Source organism: Heptranchias perlo, chromosome 7 (assembly GCF_035084215.1).
Source record: "Heptranchias perlo isolate sHepPer1 chromosome 7, sHepPer1.hap1, whole genome shotgun sequence".
Classification (NCBI taxonomy): Eukaryota; Metazoa; Chordata; class Chondrichthyes; order Hexanchiformes; family Hexanchidae; genus Heptranchias; species Heptranchias perlo.
Window position 1 is genome coordinate 71,243,091 of NC_090331.1, and position 23,842 is coordinate 71,266,932.

At 42.7% G+C, this 23,842-nt stretch overlaps 1 protein-coding gene across 5 annotated transcripts in view; it reads right to left on the bottom strand.

Moving 5' to 3' along the window:
- Positions 1-23,842, bottom strand: part of LOC137323846 (diacylglycerol kinase beta-like) — a 479,766-nt gene that overhangs the window by 74,902 nt on the left and 381,022 nt on the right. For all 5 annotated transcript variants that reach the window (XR_010963457.1, XM_067987851.1, XM_067987849.1 and 2 more), the window contains one exon: positions 8,095-8,185. Coding sequence is in view for 4 of the 5 variants with exons in the window: in XM_067987851.1 (XP_067843952.1) it covers positions 8,095-8,185 (91 nt within the window). In the remaining variant the exon portion in view is untranslated. The remainder of the gene's footprint in view (positions 1-8,094; positions 8,186-23,842) is intronic.

Here is a 23,842-nt window from a genome sequence, read left to right on the forward strand (position 1 = left end):
AACACACAAGCATAAATTGAAGCGACGCCGGTGGGAAATATGTGGGTTATTTTCAAACGAGGACAACACTCTGTTTTTGGGCATATGTGGTGTATTTTCAATTGCAGTGGACTTTAATCAAGAGGGGAAAAAAATAAGATTGTTCCTGGATGGGAGACAATTAGAGAAGTACTGGGACAATCCTAAACAATTGGTTGGAACCACCAGAAAATCCTAGGACTACAGGTTAAGAAGGGTTGTATTTAAAATTTTTTTGTGTGCTAGTTTTCTCCCCTTTTCCTTTCCTAAAGGCTTTGGCTCCCACTGAAATAGATTTCTAAAGGCATTAGTCCCCAAGGTGCTTATTCTTCACTTGTGAGCCTAGCCAGGGAGTACCACACTCTACTTGACCAAAGGGGAAGGAAGTGAAAGGCTATCACAGGTAAGTGCCATCCTGTGCTGCCCTGGCATCAAGGCACGTGAACTTTCTGGCAAGGGTTACGGAATTGAAGGAGGATTCATGACTGATTTTCCCTTCCTTCGCTCAGGCCAATTGTAGTGCCTCAAATGCCATCTCTGATGAAATCAGCAATCTCAGTAGAGGCTGGAAATTGATCCTTGTCCCTTCTAGGAACATAGGAACAGGAGTAGACCATTCAGCCCCTCGTGCCTGCTCTGCCATTTGATAAGATCATGGCTGATCTGTGATCTAACTCCATATACCTGCCTTTGGCCCATATCCCTTAATACCTTTGGTTGCCAAAAAGCTATCTATCTCAGATTTAAATTTAGCAATTGATCTAGTATAAATTGTCGTTTGCGGAGGAGAGTTCCAAACTTCTACAACCCTTTGTGTGTAGAAATGTTTTCTAATCTCGCTCCTGAAAGGTCTGGCTCTAATTTTCAGACTGTGCCCCCTACTCCTAAAATCCCCAACCGGTGGAAATAGTTTCTCTCTATCCACCCTATCTGTTCCCCTTAATATCTTATAAACTTCAATCAGATCACCCCTTAACCTTCAAAACTCTAGAGAATACAACCCCAATTTGTGTAATCTCTCCTCGTAACTTAACCCTTGAAGTCCGGGTATCATTCTAGTAAACCTACGCTGCACTCCCTCCAAGGCCAATATGTCCTTCCGAAGGTGCGGTGCCCAGAACTGCTCACAGTACTCCAGGTGCAGTCTAACCAGGGTTTTGTATAGCTGCAGCATAACTTCTGCCCCCTTGTACTCTAGTCCTCTAGATATAAAGGCCAACATTCCATTTGCCGCCTTGATTATTTTCTGCACCTGTTCATGACACTTCAATGATCAATGTACCTGAACCCCTAAGTCCCTTTGGACATCCACTGTTTTTAACTTTTTACCATTTAGAAAGTACCCTGTTCTATCCTTTTTTGATCCAAAGTGGATGACCTCACATTTGTCCACATTGAATTCCATTTGCCACAGTTTTGCCCATTCACCTAATCTATCAATATCCCTTTGTAATTTTATGTTTTCATCTACACTGCTTACAATGCCACCAATCTTTGTGTCATCGGCAAACTTAGATATGAGACTTTCTATGCCTTCATCTAAGTCGTTAATAAATATTGTGAATAATTGAGGACCCAAGACAGATCCCTGCGGGACTCCACTAGTCACATCCTGCCAATGTGAGTACCTTCCCATTATCCCTACTCTCTGTCGCCTTTCGCTCAGCCAACTTCCTAACCAAGTCCGTACTTCTCTCTCGATTCCATGGGCTTCTATCTTAGCTAACAGTCTCGTATGTGGGACCTTATCAAATGCCTTCTGGAAGTCCATATAAATAACATCCATTGACATTCCCCTGTCCACCACTTTAGTCACCTCTTCAAGAAATTCAATCAGGTTTGTCAGGCACGACCTACCTTTCACAAATCCATGCTGGCTCTTTCTGATTAACTGAAAATTCTCGAGGTGTTCAGTCACCCTATCCTTAATTATAGACTCCAGCATTTTCCCCACAACAGATGTTAGGCTAACTGGTCTATAATTCCCCGGTTTCCCTCTCTCTCCTTTCTTAAAAAGCGGAGTGACATGTGCAATTTTCCAATCTAGAGGGACAGTTCCTGAATCTAGAGAACTTTGAAAGATTATAGTTAGGGCATCCTATATTCTGATCTGTATGGCTCAGAATATACATGGTGCCTTCATCAGTGACACAGATACCACCATCACACGAGAAGACACCACCCACCAGGTACATGGTTCATACTCCTGTGACTCGGCCAACGTTGTCTACCTCATACGTTGCAGGAAAGGATGCCCCGGAGCATGGTACATTAGCGAGACCATGCAGACACTGCGACAATGGATGAATGGACACCGCGCAACAATCGCCAGACAGGAGGGTTCCCTCCCAGTCGGGGAACACTTCAGCAGTCAAGGACATTCAGCCACCGATTTTCGGGTAAGCGTTCTCCAAGGCGGCCTTCGAGACACACGACAACGCAAAATCGTCGGGCAGAAATTGATAGCCAAGTTCCGCACCCATGAGGACGGCCTCAACTGGGATCTTGGGTTCATGTCACGCTACACGTAACCCCACCAGCGAATAAAAGTTATCTGTTTTTAATACAATGGGTCATTCTCTGTCTTTCTCTTCCTTTCGGATGTTTCTCCCTCTCTCTCTCTGTTTTGCGTTCTGGCCGTTTGCATATTCGGTGGTCCTGTAGGTAACACCTCTCTGTCTGAATACTTTGATTGCCTTGACAACGGGCAGTTGGAAAAATTATCTGTAATCACCAGGCATTGTTCTCTGACTATAAATGCGAAACGTTCAAGGATTCCCACATTCACCTGACGAAGGAGAAAGCCTCCGAAAGCTTGTGATTTTCAAATAAAATTGTTGGCCTATAACCTGGTGTTGTAAGATTCTCTACATTTGTCAACCCCAGTCCATCACCGGCATCTCCACTTCATCAGTGGGGGAAGCTCATACACTAAAGATGTTGTTTACAATGAAACTCTGCTCCTATATTTTGCCTAAATCGGACACACTCTGGACTGGATTTTTACTCTGAGCCTTGGAGGGTTTTGGGGGAGGGGGGGGGGGCGGGGGAGAGAGGATTAACAGACGAGAAATTCGGAAGTATGTGTTTCCTGGACATCCTGCCAATGTTGATGTCAGGATGTCTTCTAAGTTTTTTCAGCAGGCTGGCTGCCTGTCAGATGGGAAAGCAGCCGGGGAGTGGTTGCCAGGTAAGTCAGAGAGATCTGGGGGGATTGGGGGTGGGGGGGGGGGGCTTGGCGTGGATAGGTCAGTGGGTTAGAGACATCGGGGGGTTGGACATGGGGGGGGGTGGTGATGGTAGGCCTATCGTGTGTCGGATCGCGACAGGTAAGCTTGTTGAGCCTGGAGGTAACATTCCTGCTCCTTCTGGCCCACAAACAGTGCAATAAAGGCAGTTACCTGTTGATCTGGGCCTTCTCACTTCCTCTTACATGGCGAGAATCACAAGGCCCAGGAATCCCGGCCACCAGGAGTTAAAAATAAAAATGTTATTAAAATGGAGACATGCAGCCTCCTTATAAGATTTTGCTGATCGACCCACCTCCTGAGAGCGGTTTGGTCGTTCGCCCCCCCCCAACCCGCCTCTGTTAAAATCGCAAGTGAGCGTGTTGGAGGCAAGTTGGGGTCAGGTTTTACATTTTCACAATTTTTACCTTTCCACCCACCCGTCCTTGGGGTTTAAAATTGCCACCTCTGAATTCAAGTAGGATATAATTCTAATTTCCTAAGGTAGTTATTGAAAAAGAAAAAAAGATGTTTATAGTGCACCTTTCATGACCTCAGGACGTCCCAAAGCACTTTACAGTCAATGAAGTACTTTTGAAGTATAGTCACTGTTGTAATGTAGGAAACACAGCAACCAATTTGAGCAGAGCAAGGTCCCACAAACAGCAATGAAATAAATGACCAGTTTTAGTGATGTTGGTTGAGGGATAAATACTGGCTAGGACACTCGGGAGAACTCCCCTGCTCTTCTTCGTAATGGTGCCATTTGATCTTTTCCATCCACCTGAGAGGGCAGACGGGGCCTTGGGTTAACACCTCATCCAAAAGACCAATGGTATCAATTATTACATGCTTCCCATTGGTCACCTCCAACTGATGACACCTCCTAATCACGTGAAGTTTTATACATTAGAAATGCATTTCACGTGGCTGAATTGTAAATTTGTGATTTAAAAAAAGAGGTGCGGGCATCACGTCACTGATTGAAAAATAATCATGTTTCACCATTTGAAAAAAACCTCCCAATTGAATTTGAACCTGAACTAACCAAAGCCTAGATTTGGTGCAGTCAGACTAAGTAGATGTAATTTGGATGATCTTGGAATTCTATTCCAGCAATGTTCTCTCTGCTGAACTGCTTGGTGGGTCCTGTCTTAGGCATTTGCCATTAATTGATTCTTATGAAAAGTTTAGCACTAAAAGTTTCAAAGCAGACCCTGGCCCACTCACCACAGCTCTTGGCTGAAAGAACAGCTTTTCACATTAACCTACCTAACAATTTTCAAAGTAGTAAATAGGATGTTAGACCTGTTATTCACTACAACATAAAAAAGCTTAGAATTAAAAAAGGCCATTTGGCCCATTAAGCCCACTCCATCCACTGTCCAAGGATGATGATTGCAATGATAAACACCCCTCCCTCACCTAACATCTCTAACCTCTCTTCCTAACCCCCATGAAAATCAAACAGATCTACTAATATCCATATAACCCTCAATCACCTTTCTTGACAGGCATTAATTTAGTTCCTCTTTAAAGGTATCAATTGACACAGAATTAATTACTTTTTGTAGTAGTCTTTTCCACATATCCAACTTCCTCTGGAAAGAACAATTCTAATTCCAATCACACACAGATTGTAGCAATAGCTCCTGTAGGCAGGTCTCACTAAAAAGAAATGCCTCAAAGGAAATTTAAATGAATGTGTTTACTCTGTACAGCCTCAGCTTCGATTCAGGGGAATTTTTTTTCTGCTGCTTCCAATTGACAGTGTGGGTCAAAGCAATCACATATGGAGCAACAAGGAATGGAAAAACTACTTTTTTTTATTGGTTTAGTCCGGTCCTGAATCCAGACAAGAATGGAAACAGATGACAGATTTTACAGCAGTTGGCAAGCTGCCAGAAGTGTATCTGTATGATGAATGAATGAAAGTCATTCATTAGGAATGCTTTTACTAAATGGTTGTGTTGTGAGCTGTATATTTATGATGACTTGGCACTGGTTGGCATATGTTGTTTATTACACACAATAAAAGTCATGAATAGAAAAGAAGACGACATCCACATAATAGGCTGGAATGATGTATGATTTGTGAATCCAACTTCTCTGCGGCAATTCTGGCAATAGCACCATTAACATATCACACGGTTAAGGTTAAAGAATTGAATATGGTCAATAATGTTTATCTTCAAATGAGCTGAAATTTTAAGTTAAGTTGAGTTTTTATAAATTTGTTAAATCATTGAAACAAATGGAAATATGAAACTAACCATAGATCAAAAAAAAAGGGAATTTTCTGCAGTGTACGATGCTGTCCACACTACAGTGTTCCCTCCCTATGTCCTGATCAGGAGCCAGCCATAGCTGTCAGAATACCAACTCCACAGGACATACACAATCCATTATATTAAATCTTAAAATGGTTACAAGTAGAGATATAAAAGTATACAAATGAGACAATAAATTCTGCCAAAAATATAAATGATAGCCTGAATTTACATTTGCTAAACTGGGAATAACAGAAGAATTAAAGACAGATGCAAATATTTTGCATTCTAGAGCCTTTATGAAAAATGTTTGGAAAGCCTTTGTTTGGGGGAAGAGAGCGAGAAGAGCCAGTCGTCATTTTTATCATATTGCATTATGTGCAAGTAATAAGATAGTGCACTTTGATGCATTAGTGTATAGTTTGGCCCATGTGCCAGTGTAAATAATACAATTTCAAAAAAACTGGCCTTTCATAAAATCCATATTTTTTGCTGGATATCCAAAATTTGGCAGCTGAAGTCACTTTAATGTTGTTTTCCTGCCACTACAAATTGTGGCAGCAGTGAAAACAAAGCCTGCTGAGGCCAAATCATATGGTTGTTTTCTACCCCCATATTAACTGCCAATTCTGCAACTGTAGTCGTTTTTAAAGCATTTATTTGTGCTTAGATCCTTCTATATAATACCATGCAAGTAAAAAATATTTCCTAACTAGCTTCTTACAGAGTAGCCAGTGGAGTAGAAATAAGTGCATTCAAATTGCTTCAATTACAGATGGGAAGGAAGAGGTTGGGATGACAAGAACCATGTTGTTTGGTCACTATAACCATCTTTTTCTTTCTCATTTGTCTGCCAATCTTCACCCCCCACCTCTTCGCCTGGAGGCATCAACTTCCGCTAGGACACAGTTCCACAGGTGCTGTGTACACTCTGCGTCCTTGCCAAAGTGGTCATTCTGCATCTGTGAGACTAGACTAGACTAGACAATGTGCTGAGAGGTTATTTGACCATGGGGCTGGGGGTTGGGGTAGAAGCAAACCTGATCCTGATCTCATTTGATATCTATACAGGTGCACTTTCTAACAGAGTTCTGCTGGACAGAAATCAAAAGTGGGAACCCTGTCTGTTTGTTTTTTCCATGGGGTGCTGAGGACAATTGGAGAACCCCTTCCTCTACCCTGACTGAGAGTACCTCAATCAACACAGACTAGGATTCGAATCCAGGACTTTTTCTTCCTCCCACCCTAACAGTTTCACCTGGGATGTTTATATTGAGAGGAGGCGAAACCACAAAAGTACAAAGCTGTTTTTGAAAGCTGTTGTATACTATAAATTCAGAGTCGTGGAAACTGGTTTCCCCTCAACCAAGAACTGGCCAGAGAAACGAGGGGACCAGAAGTCATTCAATTATTCTTCAACTTCTCTGACTTAAGTAACATTTCTCTTAATTTTTAATTAACTTAGAATCAACCCAATTACTTGAAATTACCGAGCTGTAACAAGCGTTTGTCATGTTTTCCAATGAGCCTTTAACTAAACGGTTATGTAAACCTGAGAGAGGGAAATAGGTCCTCATCCAGCTAAATCTGTTTCAGCTCTGGAAAAATCACTCCCAACTACTGTTGTGAGGATTGTGAAATTTCCAGAGACCAGAGCAAGCACCAATTCATGGTGAGATTTATTTGGAACTGCATAAGGTGAAGCAGGTGAAAATAGTAGCATTGGTACATAAAATCATGAATTTACAGCAGGATTGAACACATGGAACAGAAATGTGTGAAGTGGTGACCAGCAAAGCAGTTTAATTAACAAAATGAAGATTTTCTTTGCAATCTTTTACTACTAGATAACAGTTCAATGACTACAATGCAATGAAAAATAACAATGGGTTTGCCAGGTGCCAAGCAGTAACTTAAAATAATGCTTCTTTATTCCCCGAAACTAATTAGCACCTTTGTAGAAATGCAACCATTCACAGTATCCCTAGGGCAAATATTTAGAGAGAACAGTATGGGTATTTGCTGTGCACAGCTGCGGTTAGAATATTCATTCTTGTACCAGATGGTACACATTAAGGAGGAGGCCTGGTGAAATATGATTTTAGGCTGAAGGAAATTGGAAGCATTTTCATGGAATTATTATTGATACTCATGTGACAGTAAATCACATCTTCAGCAAATGGCATAATGTTTGCACACAATTTCATTCAGCTCAAATTTAGAATCTAGACTGAGTCATATGTAGAAGGCATGAATGATTTTCTTGAAGTTGCGTTTCAAGTTTTAGACAAGTTACACATTAGCTTCTTGGTACAGAAAATGTGCAAAATACATCGGCAAGCCCATCAACATTGGTAAGAGATAGATTGTTTCAGGTGCAGATCCTTCATCAGACTGGTTCAAAGGGTCAGCAATCAAAACGTTAACCTATCTTTCTTTTTCCAGATGCTGACCAACTTCGCTGCATGTTTTCAGCGTTTTCTGTTTTTATTTCAGTTTTCTAGGATCTACAGTTCTATCTCTTCCGCCAACTTAGTATCACTTATGAAATTCTGCCAAAAAGAAAATGAGATACCTACCTCTACTTCTACAAATTCATTTAACTTCTTGCAAGTTGCAGAAAATGTCTCTGTCGTTCCAAATTCAAAATACCACAGTTTGTTCTTCATTCTGAAAGGAATATAAACAGACATAACCTTTTACATAAAACTGAGAAACTAATATGATTGAACAGAACTAATTTCAAAAATTTTCCCCTTGGGTTTTATTATTATGATTGTAACAAATGAATGCAACAACTAATAGTTCATCAATAGTAATCCCAGCAGGAGAGAGAATGCAATCATGAAGAACTCCCCTGTTAGTCGCTGACCGAATTGAAAACAGCCAAGGGCAGTGAATGAGTCATCACTTGTGATATAGAACAATGATTAGCAGTGGCCTCATGCAAATTAACCCTCTACACACAACTCTGGCTGCAGCTATACTACACTGAGACCAATAGCTGCAGAGTGAAAAGTGGAGCTAACAGCAGCCTAGGGGCTACCCCTGGCTGAGAACTGCATCTCCGCCTGGCAGGAGAGAGCTGTGTGTGTGCATGTTTACAAGCATGTGAAGAACTCTGCTCGCTGGTAGCAGTTTTTTAATGTTAGGAGTGAATGGGTGGCAGGATTCACTTTCTCCTAGCATTATAGACTCAACATTAAGTTTATAAAATGCCCAAACTTTTTAAACAATTTATATTTATATAGTGTCATTAATATAAAATAAATGAATCAAGGTACCTCACTGACATATTATCAGACAAAAATGGATACTGAGCCTAAGGAGGAGATATTAGGAGGTGTGATCTAAAGCTTTGTCAAAGATGTGGGTTTTAAGGCAGGTCTTAAAGGAGGGTAGGGAAGTGGAGGACTTTGGATAAGGAATTCCAGACTGTGGGGCCTTGCCACAGTGGTGGGGCAAATGGAAGGGGGATGCACAAGAGGGAGGTGGAGAGCTGGAGGGTTTAAGCAAAGAATTCCAGAGTGTGGGGCCTAGGTGGCTAATGGCATGGTCACCAATGTTGCGGCAAAGGTATGGGAGATGCACAAAAGGCTGAAGTTGGAGGAATAGAGTGTTTGGGGAGGAGGAGTTTGTTCGGCTGAAGAAGGTTACAGAGAGAGGGAGGGCTGAGGCCATGAAAGGATTTAAACATGAGGCTGAGAATCTTAAATTGGATGTATTGGGGCAGGAGCCAATGTAGGTCAGCAAGGACAGGATAATGGGTGAGCAAAATCTGGTGTGGGATAGAATACGGGCTGCAGAATTTAGGATGAACTTAAGTTTATGGAGGGTTGAGGATGGAAGGCTGGCCAGGTGACCATTGGAATTGTTAAGTCTGGAGGTGAGGAAGGCATGGGTGAAGTATCAACAACAAATGGGGAGAGGTAGGGGTGGGGGCAGGCAATGTCACGGAGGTGGATGTAGGCGATCTTTGTGTCAAGAAGAACACAAAGCTTGAGTACAGTGTGGTCCAGCCCAAGACAATGGCCACAGAAGTCTATGAGTTCCTTATAATTGTTGTTGGAGTTGTGGGTGGAGGGAGCAGGGAAGAGGGGTTGAAGGAGATGGCTGGTAGTCAACAGAAGAAGCTGGGGACCATCCTTCCTCTCCAGGACCATCCTGGAGTAGTGGGTGGTTTTGGCAGAGGACAGCCAGGCCCAATAGCACTTGGCATGGTCAAGCCAGATCTGCTAATGAATGGCTAAACCAGTCAGTTATGCGCCTGCTACGCTCATGTTTGTGCTCCTTTAACTTGAAGGAACGAAGATGGGGCCGTACCTGAGGCAACAATTGGGTTGGGAAAAGAGTGAGAGTTTTGCTGGGGACAAGGGCATCAAAGGTAGAGGTGGGCGAATGATCGAGCAGATCGACAGCTGCAGAAGTATTGTAGCAAATGAAGAGTCAAAGGCTAGGCAGTCGATAGTTTGCAAGTGCAGCTGTACATGACTGGGGAGAGTTCTTTCCAGGGTTGGACACAGAAGGAAATCGTGATGGATATAAGGAAATGGTCAGTGATCAAGACCAAGAGAGTAAAGAGGCCATGGGAGTGGCAAGGTTGAATAGGTAGCCGAGAATATGGGAAAGAATGCCCAAATGGAGGGAAAGGTTTAGGGAGGACAGTAAATACACAAGAGGGGGTAAGTGGAGCTGAGATGGAAGTTGAAATCATTGAGGCTGAGGAGTAGCTTTGTGAAGAGACTGAGAGAGAATGTCTTGGTGAGAAACTTGGAGGGGAGGAGAGGCGGTAGAGAACAAGGATTTTAAAGGAGAGAGAAGGGTGGAAGGTGAGGTGAGGTGCTCAAAGGAGTAGAAGGTTACAAAGGAATAGGGAGCAAGACCAAAGTGTTTCTTGGTGATAAGGGCCACACTGCTACTGTGCCTGTTTAGGTGGGAAAGGTGGTGGAAAGCGTAGCCAGATGGTGAGGCTTTAGTAAGGAGCAAAGTGTCACCACCGTGTACCAACTTTCAGTCAAAACCAGGATGTCAATGGAATCATCCACAATAAGTTCATGGAAAGCAAGGGTCTTATTCGTGAGTGAACAGACAATCTGTAAGGAAATGCAGAGAGGGGTGGTGATCGTTGATTTGTTGGCCAAGTCCAAGGGGATGGTGGGTGGGTGGGATGAGCGAGATGGGAAGAAGGTTGGCGAGGTTAGCCCCCATGAGGCATGCTAGGTGGGAAGACTGGAGAGGGAAAAGGAGATGGCAACTAATATTACTGGTCCTAAGAAAGCAGCAAATGGTACCTTAATGACCCTTTCAGAGAATGCCAAGAAAGGCACAGTAGGTATCTGCGGGCTTATCCAAAGGTAATTGAAGACTGGCATGACAGCATGAAAGTAGGAGGGCAGAGGAGTAGTGATGGGATGTGGTGAGAATGACCGGGGAGGGGGGTGGTGGCAGCAGCCAAAATGCGCATGCGAAAGGATTTCAAGTTACATAGGCAAGACAAAGTTTAGGACAGGCATGTCTCATCGTAAACAGAAGACAGGGAGGAAACAATATGAAAGAGTCCAATGTTAAAGTCTGAGATCTTGTGATGGGATGAATTTGACTTATAGAAAGGGTGCAGTCAGCGTGGAGTTCCCGCAAACCAGTGTCCAGGTTTGAAGATAGTTGTGGAGAGGCAGTGGATCCAGGAGGCGTTTGAGGGGCAGAGTATCAATGGGCACGCGGCTGGAGGTTGTCTACTGGAATCAGAGGGCTAAGGAGGGTTGGAGAGTCGACCACGAGCCAGTTGAGGTTGACCTATGAGTCCAGCAGAGATGTATAGTGGCCTCAGATGTTAACAGTGCGCACCAGCAGATCTGGTATACTAGCAGAGGAGCAAGGAACAGTGGGCATGAATCCATGTACTATGAGCTGTGAAGACCATGGAGCCAGGGGAGGGCGAGAGTTAAATTCACAGGATCAGTGCAGATGAGGGAGCTGGTCCAAGGAACAGCTGTAGGGAGGTGAGGAGCATACAAGATCGGGAGCTTGAGGCGCCGGTCCAACCCAGTTCAGCAAAGGATGACAAAGCGGTTCTGAAGGATGAGTGGAATTAGCAGCTGCAGGAAGCAAGTGGAAACCTGGCTTTATACCAAACTGGAGTTATACTCTTATAGCTGTGAAGCCCAAGTGGTCACATGAAAGGATGTCGCACAAACTTTATTTGTGTATAACGGAGGCAGACTGGGAGCTGACTCCAAAGTTATTTTACCACAGTTATGTTGATGTTGTGCATCAATTACAGCCAAAGTTTCTTGTTCAAAAGTATGTGTGTCAACTACCAATTTTATATAAACCAATTCTGGAGAGGCATGTCTGTGAAAACAGCATAAAATGAGACTGGCAAAATCCTTGCAATGCACACATGAAGTCAAGAAGGAGGAAATGTCACACTGATGATAACAAGTTCTGAACAATGCCATACAAATGGAAAAGATCCAAAGCTCGTGAGAAATTAGGCATTCCAATAATTTATAATGCATGTCTTGTGAATTAAATAACACTTATAATTTGCCATAATTGGCATGACATCCAGCTTGCACTATGCTTGTGGAGAACATCACTTGCCCTCTCTGATTCTTCCATCTCCACTCTTTCTATTTGCTTCTTTAAATATAAATAAATTTCATTAGTTGCTTTAGCCAAATCTGAAACATGGCTCGTCCTGAAAAAGCCCACTCTCGCCCTTCTACCATAATTAACTACTACCCTATCTTCAACAGCCCTTTCTCTTGAAGTATTTAAACAAAGTTGTTGCCACTCAATTACACACTCACTTCTTTCACCACTGTTCAAGTCACTCTGATCTGGTTTCCACCCATCCACAACACTGAGATTTTCATAAGCACAGTCACTAGTGACATCCTCCATAATTGCGACCATAGTTCACCATCCCTTCTTGTCCGCCTCCTTTGACACAGTTGACCACTCCATTCTCCTCCACTGCTTCTCTTCCATGATCTATCTCATTGGTACTACTCTGTCATGGTTCCATTCATATCCATTCCAATGTTATCACTGCCAAGTAAATGCGCCAATCCCACGCTCCCAGTGGGGAGCCATGCTTGAAGAGAGTGCAGCTAAGAGAATTGCACTGCTGCGTTGTAGGCCTGTGTTGCTTTTGAATGTAATTCCCCACTGGTGATGTGTGTCTGGTGAATTCACCCTCATATCTCTATCGTTTTTCTTCCTGTGACTGTATGCTCACCGTTTATGTGCTCCAGGGCTTCAGGCCCGGTCCCCTCTTACTCATCACCTATATGCCACTCCTTGTCAGCATCATTCATAAGCACAACAACCAATAACTATCCGAATGCCTGTCTGATCTTAAGTCCTGGATCAGTTGCAACTTACCACAGTTCAACACTGGAAAAACCTGAAGCCATTGTTTTAGGCTCTCATCAACATCTATCTACGTGCCCCTGGCACTGACTCCATCAATATCCCGAGCTGGTTTCTCCGGCTGATCCCAATGGTCTGCAATCTCAATAATCTGTTCAATCCTGTTATGAGTTTTCTACCCCCTCTCCAGTCCACCATAAGAGTGTTTCCTTCCACCCTGTAATATTGCTTGCTTATACTGTTCCATTATCCTTTCTTCTGCTGAAATCCTCCTCACCTTGAGTATTAATTTATCAAATGCTCTCATCAACCTTGAGTTGTAAGCCAGAGTCAGAGGAGTGGAAGAGGTAGGTTAGAGAAGATGGCTCAGATAAGGTGCAATGAGACTATGGAATGATTTGAAAATTAAGATGAGGACCTTGAAGTTGATATGCTGGGGGAGAAGGAGCCAATGGAGCTTGGCAAGGACACAGGTAATGATTGTATAAGTCTTTGCGTGAAGGAGGGCTTAGGCCACACAGTTTTGGATTCAAGTGAGGTTTACACAGAGTGGCAGAGAAGAGACTGGTGTGAGAGCATTTGATAAATGCTATTCTGGAACATAGCCAGTTGCAGAAAATTATGTTCCCCTTCTGCCTGGATCACATTAAATTCCTATCAATATTCCAAAGATCAGATGCTTAAACAGCTGAAATAGCCCATGGGGAGTGACTGATACTGCAGCCACAGATTCAAAGATTATAAAACACAACCAAAGTAAACAAAATAAATTGAAGGAGAAACAAATACAGGAAAGCATAACAACAGTTCCAGACAGGGAGTTGAGCATCAAGATATAATTACAACAAAAAAAGGTGAAAATTCACTGAAAGTGAACAAACTGAGGAGCTACAGAAGAAATAGAACTGAATAATCAACAGCACCCACAGAAATGCAGTCCCATGGAAGAAACAACGTAAGCCTGAACTGACTGTATCAGTAATTATTCTTGTGCACTGCTATATTTCTAAGCCCTGAAGTCAATTGTAGCTTTGCAAAATGAAAGATTAACTGTTTTTAAAATTCTGAGATTCAAGATATACTAATTGAATAAATGCTGTCAAATTGTTTAGAATTGCTTCAGTCTACAATATGTTACAATTTCAATTACACAAGATATTTCTGTACAAATCACAAGTTCATCCTAAATTTTTATCAAATATATTCCCTAACCCTTTAACAGATGGGCATTAAGGTGGCTCATTATTCTAAAGTTTTGCCAGACTAGGCCCAACCATTATAAACTTTTCAAGTCAGATCCCATCAAAAAAAAAATCATTGCAGCATTTTGGGTCCATTTAGGTAAGATGATACTCGGGCTTTAGTTGTGAGGAGAGACCAGAGAAAATGGGGCTCTTTTCACTACATCAAAGGAGGTTTAGAAGAGATTTAATAGGGCTGGTCAAAGTTATGAAAGATTTTGATAAGGTAAGTAAGGAAAATGTATTTCCGCTGCCCCTACCACAGCACTGAAACGGCCCTTATCAAAGTCACAAATGACATCCTATGTGATTGTGACCATGGTAAACTATCCCACTTCATCATTCTCGACCTGCCTGCAGCCTTTGACACTGTTGACCACACCATCCTCCTCCAACGTCAAGCTGGGTGGGATTGCCCTCACCTGGTTCCATTCCTATCTATCCAGTCGCAGCCAGAGAATCACCTGCAATGACTTCTCTTCCTGCTCCCTCATCATTACCTCTGAATCCAAGAATCTATCCTTGGCCCCCTCCTATTTCTCATCTATATGCTGCTCCTGGGTGACATCATCCGAAAACACAATGTCAGGTTCCACATGTACGCTGATGGCACCCAGTTTTACCTCACCACCACCTCTCTTGACCCCTCCAGTGCCTATGATTTGTCATGCTGCTTGTCCGACATGAGCAGAAATTTCCTCCAACTAAATATTGGGAAGACCGAAGCCATTGTCTTCGATCCCTGGCACAAACTCCGTTCCCTAACCACTGACTCCATCGCTCTCCCTGGCCACTGTCAGAGGCTGAACCAGACCGTTCGCAACCATGGCATCCTACTTGACCCTGAGCTGAGCTTCTGATCGCATATCCTCTCCATCAACAAGCCTGCCTACTTCCACCTCCATAATATTGCCTATCTCTGCCACTGCCTCAGTTCATCTGCTGCTGAACTCCTCATCCATGACTTAGTTACCTCTAGACTCGATTATTCCAATGCTCTCCTTGGCGGTCTCCCACTATGCACCCTCCGTAAACTTAAGTTCATCCAAAGCTCTGCTGCCCGTATCCTAACTCACTCCAAGTCCTGTTCACCCATCACCCGTGCTCGCTGACCTACACTGGTTCCTGGTCCGGCAATGCCTTGATTTTTAAAATTCTCATCCTTGTTTCCAAATCCCTCAATGGTCTCACCCCATCTCATCTCTGTAACCTCCTCCAGCCCTACAACACTTGAAGACCTCTGCACTCCTCCAATTCAGGCCTCTTGCGCATCTCTGATATTCATCGCTCCACCATTGGTGGCTGAGCCTTCAGCTGCATATGCCCTAAGCTCTGGAATTCCCTCCCTAAACCTTTCTACCTCTCTCTCCTCCCTGAAGACGATCCTTAAAATCTCTCTCTTTGGCCACCTGTCCTAATGTATCCGTATATGGCTTGGTATCAAGCTCTGATTGATAACGTTCATGTGAAGCGACTTTGGATGTTTTACTACGTTAGAGGCACTATATAAAGGTGTTGTTGTTGGTTGGTAAGTTGGTAATTAGAGGGTGCACAGATTTAAGATCATCACTGAAAGAAAGAAAACTTGCATTTATATAATGCCTTATCATGTCCTCAAGAAGTCCCAAACTGCATTAATACCAATGAATTACTTTTTGAAGTGCAATCAACATTGTTACGTAGGTAATTTGCACTCAACAAGATCCAACAACTGTTTTTAGTCATGTTGGCCAGTACACTGATAGAACTCTCTGCTCTCTTTTCAAATAGTGCCATGGGTTCTTTTACATCCACTTGGTTTATCATGTTACATGAAAGACGGCATCTACGACAATGCAGCATTTGAGTGTTAGCCTAGATTACGTGCTCAAGTCCTGGAGTGTGGTCTGATCCCACAACCTTCTGACAAGAGGATTACTAATTGAGCCAAGCTGACACACAGGGAACAAAGGTCAGTAGGAAAATCGTTAAACACAGGATTGTTAGGACAGAAACAGTGGAGGAAACAAAAGTAATAATAGCTTTAAAAAGGGAAAAGATAAATATTTGAAGAAAAATTTAAAAAGGGAAGGTGAATGGTATTAAATAGATTGCTCACAAGACTATGCAGGCACAATAAACAGAATGACCTCCTCTCTGCTATCTTTCCCCTTTTATACTGTAAAGTTCGATTATTCTCTTTCTTTCCTCTGTGTCTCTCTTTCACCTACCTTTCTGTTTCTCCTTCACTTCTTTTTCTTCTGTCCCTCCTTTCGCTGGACTACTCTCTCTCTCCCCTCATTCACTTAACTGCTCTTTCCTCTCAGTCCCAGCTCTTTCACTTCTTTCCTCTCTTGTCTACTTTAGTTTTCACTTTCCCTTTTTCTTGCTATTATGGTTTTACTCCCCCTTCCCATTTGTCTCTGAAATACTTTTCTTTCCCTCTGCAGCACTGGTGCTGCTGCCCGGGGAGACTGTGGGATGTGGAGGGAACTGGCTGTGGCCTCTCAACAAGGACCACAGAGAACAGGAGGGAGTGGGCATGGACCTCTGAACAAGATAATGGGAGGGAGCGAGCCTGGGCTTTTTGCAAAAGCAGCACCAAGTGCAGGCCAGAGTCACAAGAAAACCAAATGTGTGCACGACTGTACTAGAGGAGGAGCTTGGCATGATTAACATGGACTGCGGCCAACTGGCAGGAACCACTGCAGTAACAGCATTATTCAAATTAAAATTATTTTTAGACTTTCGTTTCTAGTTCTCCCAGTCCCTCACTGCACTCTACCTGAACATGCCTTGCGACCCACATTTTGGGAACCAGTGCTGCTGCGGGTCAGTGTGCTGACTTGCTGCATCACAGTATGGTTAGGAGTGAGGGTGAGCAGTTCCCTGGACGCCAACTGAAAAAGATCGGCAACTTGCATCATTGATATGCAGTCCTTGCTGGATTGTATTGACAGAATCTAGGAACAGGTTGCTGTCTTCCAGCTACATTAGAGATAAATGCGAGGTGCTGGGTACATAACATGAGTAACTATATATAAAAAAATGGGGCTGCTAAATAAAGATCTGTAAACAATAATTATTTATGTTTTAAACTGAACACTTTGGTTTGACATGCACTGATATGTAAAAAAAGTACTGTGCTTCAAGGTTATTTTCAATGCGATGTAGAATTTAGCAGCAAATATACTGAAACAATTATTTTATCAAAATAAAGTTGAAGTGGAAATAATTAGCACAGTATACAAAAAGATGTACTATGTAGTCTCTTTTTTGAAAACTGTATTGCAATACACTATGTTCTAACCACATTATCTAGATATGTATACGTACTGAATTATAGTCTGCTCTTTTCATACAAGTCATGGTGCACAAGTCTGCGATGTGCTAGTGGGTGGGTGCAGTCAGTTTAACTTGAGGCCTGAGGTATTAGCAATGCTTTAGGTGTCGGACCTTCAATGTCACCATGATGCAACATACTCCCCGAATGGCACAGTCACATTATAGTCAATAAATCACAAAATTTATAGATATCTGACCCCCGATCGCTCACTGTGTAGGTGCTAAATCAAAAACTAAAATAAAAAGCTATACTGACAAAAGAAAAATGTACTTATTCAAGAATAGTCTACAAAATCTAAAATACACTAATCCAACCAATAGTATTTACATTTCAACATGCCTAGAAGATTAGGAACAGTATACCTTTAAATCTGTTAGACACAATTTTCAACAATCACGTATCATATTAATGATTACTTGAATTTTTTTTCCTGAGTTTGGATTATTATTTACCAGAAATAGTGGATCTAAAATAAAATTATACATTACTCAATGTAAGATATAATTACATATTTTATATGTAATATATGATTATTACATATATGTAATCATTTATTGTAATATATAAATCCTAAGGTGACACATTTATTTGTTTACAATGCATGTATCTTTCTGATGCAGAACAAATTAGATTTATATAGCACCTTTAACCTGGAATAATGTTCCAAGGCATTTCCCTGAATTGGCATTTTTAAAAAAAAAGTTGTTTTATCTTCCTCTCCCAGGAAGGGGAATACATAAAAGGAACAAAGGTATGAAGGGATTTAAATGTGAGGATCAAAATTTTAAATTGGAGGCATTTGGAAGAACTGGCAGCCAATGTAGATCAGCAAGGACGGGGGGCGGGGGGGGGGGGGGGGTAGGTGAGCGGGACCTGGTGGAGGATAAGATACGGGCAGTAGTGTTTAGGATTAACTTAAATTTACGGAGAATGGAAAATGTAAAACCAGCCAGAAGAGGATTGTAACAATCGAGCCTGGATGTGACAAAGGCATTGATAAAGGTTTCAACAGCAGATGGGCTGAGCCAGGGGCGGAGATGGGCGATGTTACTGAGGAGGAAATAGACAGTCTTTGTTATGGAGAAGATGTTGGGTTCGAAGCTTAGCTCCAGGTCAAATAGCACGCTGAGGTTGTGAACAAGTCTGATTCAGCCTGAGACATTGGCCAGGGAGGGGAATGGAATTGATGGCTAGGGAACGGAGTTTGTGGTGGGGGCCGAAATCAAAGGCTTCAGTCTTCCTAATGTTTAACTGGAAGATGATGGGAAACTGACTAGGAGAGAATTGGATTAGCCCACTCTGGAGGTGACAAAGGCACGGATAAGGGTTTCAGGGCAGATATGCTTAGGCAGGGGTGGGAACAGTGAGAGTGGCGAGAAGAGAAGCCACTTCTGGAGATGTTCTGGCTATGATCAGATAGGTAGAGTGGAACTAAATGAGGAGAATGCCATTGAAATGGACGACGGAGGAAAGGAACTGGAGGAGGACTAGTCAACCGTGTCCAAGGCTGCAGAGACCGTCAAGGAGAATAAGGAGGGATAATGTACTGTGTTCGCAGTCACCGAGGATGTCATTTGTGACTTTGATTAGGGCCATTTCAGTGCTGTGGCAGAGATGGAAACCTGATTGGAGAGATTCAGACATGGAGTTGCAGGAAAGATATGCAGAGATATGGGAATGACAACACATTCAAGAATTTTTGGAGAAGAAAGGGAGGTTGGAGGTGGGACGGTAGTTTGCAAGGACAGACTGGTAGAGGGTGAGTTTTTTTGAGGTGGGGCGATGATGACGGTTTTGAAAGGGAGGGGAAAGTACCTGAAGAGAGGCAACATTCACAACATCAGCTAGCATGGGGGCCAGAAAGAGATGTTGGGTGATCAGCAGTTTAGTGGGAATGGGATCAAGGGAGCAGGAGGTGGGTTGCGTGGACAAGATGAGCTTGGAGTAGGTATGAGGGGAGATAGTTGAGAAACTAGAGAGAGAGAGACAGATTTAGGTCTAGGGTGGGGGATAGACTTGGGAAGGTTTGGCTTGGAGGGCAATGGAAAGTTGGGGAAGCAGCAGAGGCAGCTGAATCCAATCTTGGTGTTAAAAATCCATGAGCTCCTTGCACTTGTTAATAGAAGTGAATATGGAAGGGGCTGGGGGAGGGACTTTAAGGAGACGATTGGTAGTGGAAAAAAGCCAGGGGTTATCGATGCTCTCCAGGATGATCCTTGAGCTAAAACCATATTGAGTACTATATTTGGACTTTTAACACAAATTTCTCTCTATTTAAACACAGATCAATTATGACATTTGTGCAAGTTAATTTAACTTGTTTAATCATAGGTTAAACACATCAATTATATATAGAAGACTTAAATTAATGTGAATTTAATGTAATCTAGCATAGCATAATAAAATTGTTAATAATAATATGTTTCACATTTTTGAATGGGATCGTTCACATATAAAAAATATTAAGAAAACAAGCCTAAAAATTACTCTTGGTGATATAAGAGTACAAACTTTAAAACAATCGTATCATATTTCTTTGTCCACTATTTTAGTTGCAATAACCTTTTTAAAATAAATGGGTTTATGCCTGTGTTAAAATAGCAATGATAAAATGTTACAGGAATATGTTAAATGTTCGTGTTAATATTGCCAACCGAATTTCTAAGCTGTGACGTGTTAAGCGTCTTACGCAAACATGCTGCATTCATCTGATCAGATATTACGATAGACAATAATAGAGAAAATAGAATTAATGAACACAAATTCCAATAGTTAGTACTAACACCAACATTTCACGTGTTATTTCGGGACATCCGAGATGGGGTGGGGAGAAAAAATGTCTCAAAAGACCAGCTGTGGCCTAAACATAGCCTTGTACAAATGTATTACCACTTTGCTCTTATACTCCATGCCTCTATTTACCAATGACATTTTTATGACTTTATCTACCTGCACTCATATTTTCAAGGAATTACATATTTGCACCCCTAGATCACTCTGTTCATTGACACCATTCAGTGTCTTTTCTTTGTGAGTTTATACTCCTATTCCCTCATTGTATTAAATCAAACTTTTCTGCCACCTTTCTATCCATTGCACTAACCTATCCATGCCCTCCTGAGGTCTTTTACAGTCGTCTTTGCTGTTGGGTAAACCTGCTCCTTTTGTGTTGTCAGCAAATTTCAATATTGCGTCCCCGACCCCTATGTTCAAATCATCCATGTACACACACATATATAATATATATAGATAGATAGATAGATAGGAGAGAGAAAGAATAAAAGTGGACACAGCACTGGCCCTTGAGGTACAACCCTTCCAAAGTTTCTCCAATCTGAGCAACACCCATTAACACGAACCCTTTGGTTCCTGTCTGTCAATCATTTTCTTACCCATGTTGCTATATTTCCTCTTATACCATATGTCTGAATTTTTGTAATCCTGTGAGACACCTTATCAAATCCATATACACTACATCTATTGCAATCAATCACTTCCTCAACAAACTCTTAGTAAATTTGTCAAACATAAGAACATAAGAAATAGGAGCAGGAGTAGGCCATATGGCCCCTTGAGCCTGCTCTGCCATTCAATCAGATCATGGCTGATCTTCAACCTCAACTCCACTTTCCTGCCCGATCCCCATATCCCTTGATTCCCCTAGAGTCCAAAAATCTATCCATCTCAGCCTTGAATATTCCCAACGACTCAGCATCCACAGCCCTCTGGGGTAGAGAATTCCAAAGATTTACAACCCTCTGAGTGAAGAAATTCTTCCTCATCTCAGTCTTAAATGTCCGACCCCTTATCCTGCGACTATGCCCTCTAGTTCTAGACTCTCCAGCCAGGGGAAACAACCTCTCAGCACCTGTCAAGCCCCCTCAGAATCTTATATCTTTCAATGAGATAACCTCTCATTCTTCTAAACTCCAGAGAGTATAGGCCCATTCTACTCAACCTCTTGTCATAGGACAATCCTCTCATCCTAGGATTTAATCTAGTGAACCTGCGTTGCACCGCCTCTAAGGCAAGTATATCCTTCCTTAGATAAGGAGGCCAAAACTGTACGCAGTACTCCAGTTGAGGTCTCACCAAAGCCCTGAAAAAACACATTACATAGAATTTACAGCCCAGAAACAAGCCATTCAGCCCATCAGTTCTATGCCGGTGTTTGTGCTCCACACAAGCCTCCTCCCACCTTACTTCAACTCACCCTTTCAACCCATCCTTCTATTCCTTTCTCCCTCATTTTTTAAAAATCTAGATGCCCCTTAAATGCATCTATGCTAGTCACCTCAACTACTCCATGTGATAGCGAGTTCCACATTCTCACCACACTCTGAGTAAAGAAGTTTCTCCTGAATTCCTTATTGGATTTATTAGTGGCCCCTAGTTCTGGACTTCATCACAAGTGAAAACATCTTCTCTACATCCAAACAGCCATATAAATACTGTGGCTACGAGAGCAGGTCAGAGGCTGGGTATTCTGCGGCGAGTGACTCACCTCCTGACTCCCCAAAGCCTTTCCACCATCTACAAGGCACAAGTCAGGAGTGTGATGGAATACTCTCCACTTGCCTGGATGAGTGCAGCTCCAACAACACTCAAGAAGCTCGACACCATCCAAGATAAAGCAGCCCGCTTGATTGGCACCCCATCCACCACCCTAAACATTCACTCCCTTCACCACCGGCGCACTGTGGCTGCAGTGTGCACCATCCACAGGATGCACTGCAGCAACTCGCCAAGGCTTCTTCGACAGCACCTCCCAAACCCGCGACCTCTACCACCTAGAAGGACAAGGGCAGCAGGCGCATGGGAACAACACCACCTGCACGTTCCCCTCCAAGTCACACACCATCCCGACTTGGAAATATATCGCCGTTCCTTCATTGTCGCTGGGTCAAAATCCTGGAACTCCCTTCCTAACAGCACAGTGGGAGAACCGTCACCACACGGACTGCAGCGGTTCAAGAAGGCGGTTCACCACCACCTTCTCGAGGGCAATTAAGGATGGGCAATAAATGCCGGCCTTGCCAGCGACGCCCACATCCCGTGAACGAATAAAAAAAAAACAAAAAAAAACCCTTCATAATTTTAAAAAACCTCTATCAGGTCACCTCTCAGTCTTCTCTTCCCTAGAGAAAAGAGACCCAGCCTGTCCAGTCTTTCTTGATAGTTAAACTTGCCATTAACAAATCTGTGCTGACTGTACTTGTCCTGTGCTGACTCTCATGTAACTCTAAATTCTCACTAATTTGATCTCTAATTGTGGACTTTAAGAGTTTGCTCAGAGTGGATATTAGACTAACTGGTCTATTCTTAACTGGAATAATTGGTTTATTCTTCTCTTCCTTCGGGAACAGACATACTACATCTGGTCACACGTACAATTTGCAAATCTGAGTAGGACTGAAAATTTGTGGTCAGGCCTCTGCTATCTCCTCTCTGACTTCCTTCAACAGCCTAGGGTGCATGCCATCAGGGCCCAGTGACTTATCCACTTTTGAGTTCTGGTATTTTTTTTCAGAGCCAATTCCTTTTCTACAGTTATTTCTAATAATTTTTCCATATCCTCCTCTAGTATATCTACATTCTCACTTCCATTATTTGTAAAAACTGGCACAAAGGGGTCAATTTTAACTGCCAGCTGGTTTCGGGCTGGTGGATTTGGGTAAGTGCGAAATGCACTCGCTGGCCTAAGTTTCAGGCCCAGGGTATTTTAGCTGTTTAAATGCCACCAACCCGCTCCGGGTGGGAAGGGGGCGCAGGGCAGTTGCTAGCAGGGAAAGATCAGGCAGCCTTTGTTCACCCGTCGACTTGCAGTTAAGTGGCGGGGAGGGAGTTTCAGAAGGGTCTCGCGGGAGGGAGCCTGGGTCAGGAAAGGTTGCGACTATCTTTGTGAAGTCCGGAGAAGCGCTCTGCTCTTCCGGGCTCCACAAAGAAAAGTTTTATGCTTACTTTGGAGGACCCCTTCTGTCTACAGACCTGTTTCAGCTTGATGGAAAAACCGTGGCAGCTTCCCCGTTCAGATTCTGGTAAAAATGCAATCAGGATCCTTTTCACGTAATAGGTCCCTGATTTACATAAATTCACAAGGTTCCCAACTCCTTTAGGCTGGCGCCTCCTCCGCCTACACGTTAAAATCGGAAATGGCGGGAAATTAATTGGAAGTTAAATGCAGCTCTATATAGACATCCTGACAACTGCTGAAAGAGAAATCAAGCCTGTGATCTTTGGACAGATTCCTTAAAGGAATTATCAGTGATTTTGTATATCATTGTGATTAGACGCATCTGATGAATATGGCTACAAGAAGAAAATGAAGAGTACTATATTTAAGCTATAAAAATAAGAAAGAACCAGTTCTGACAAAAGGTCATC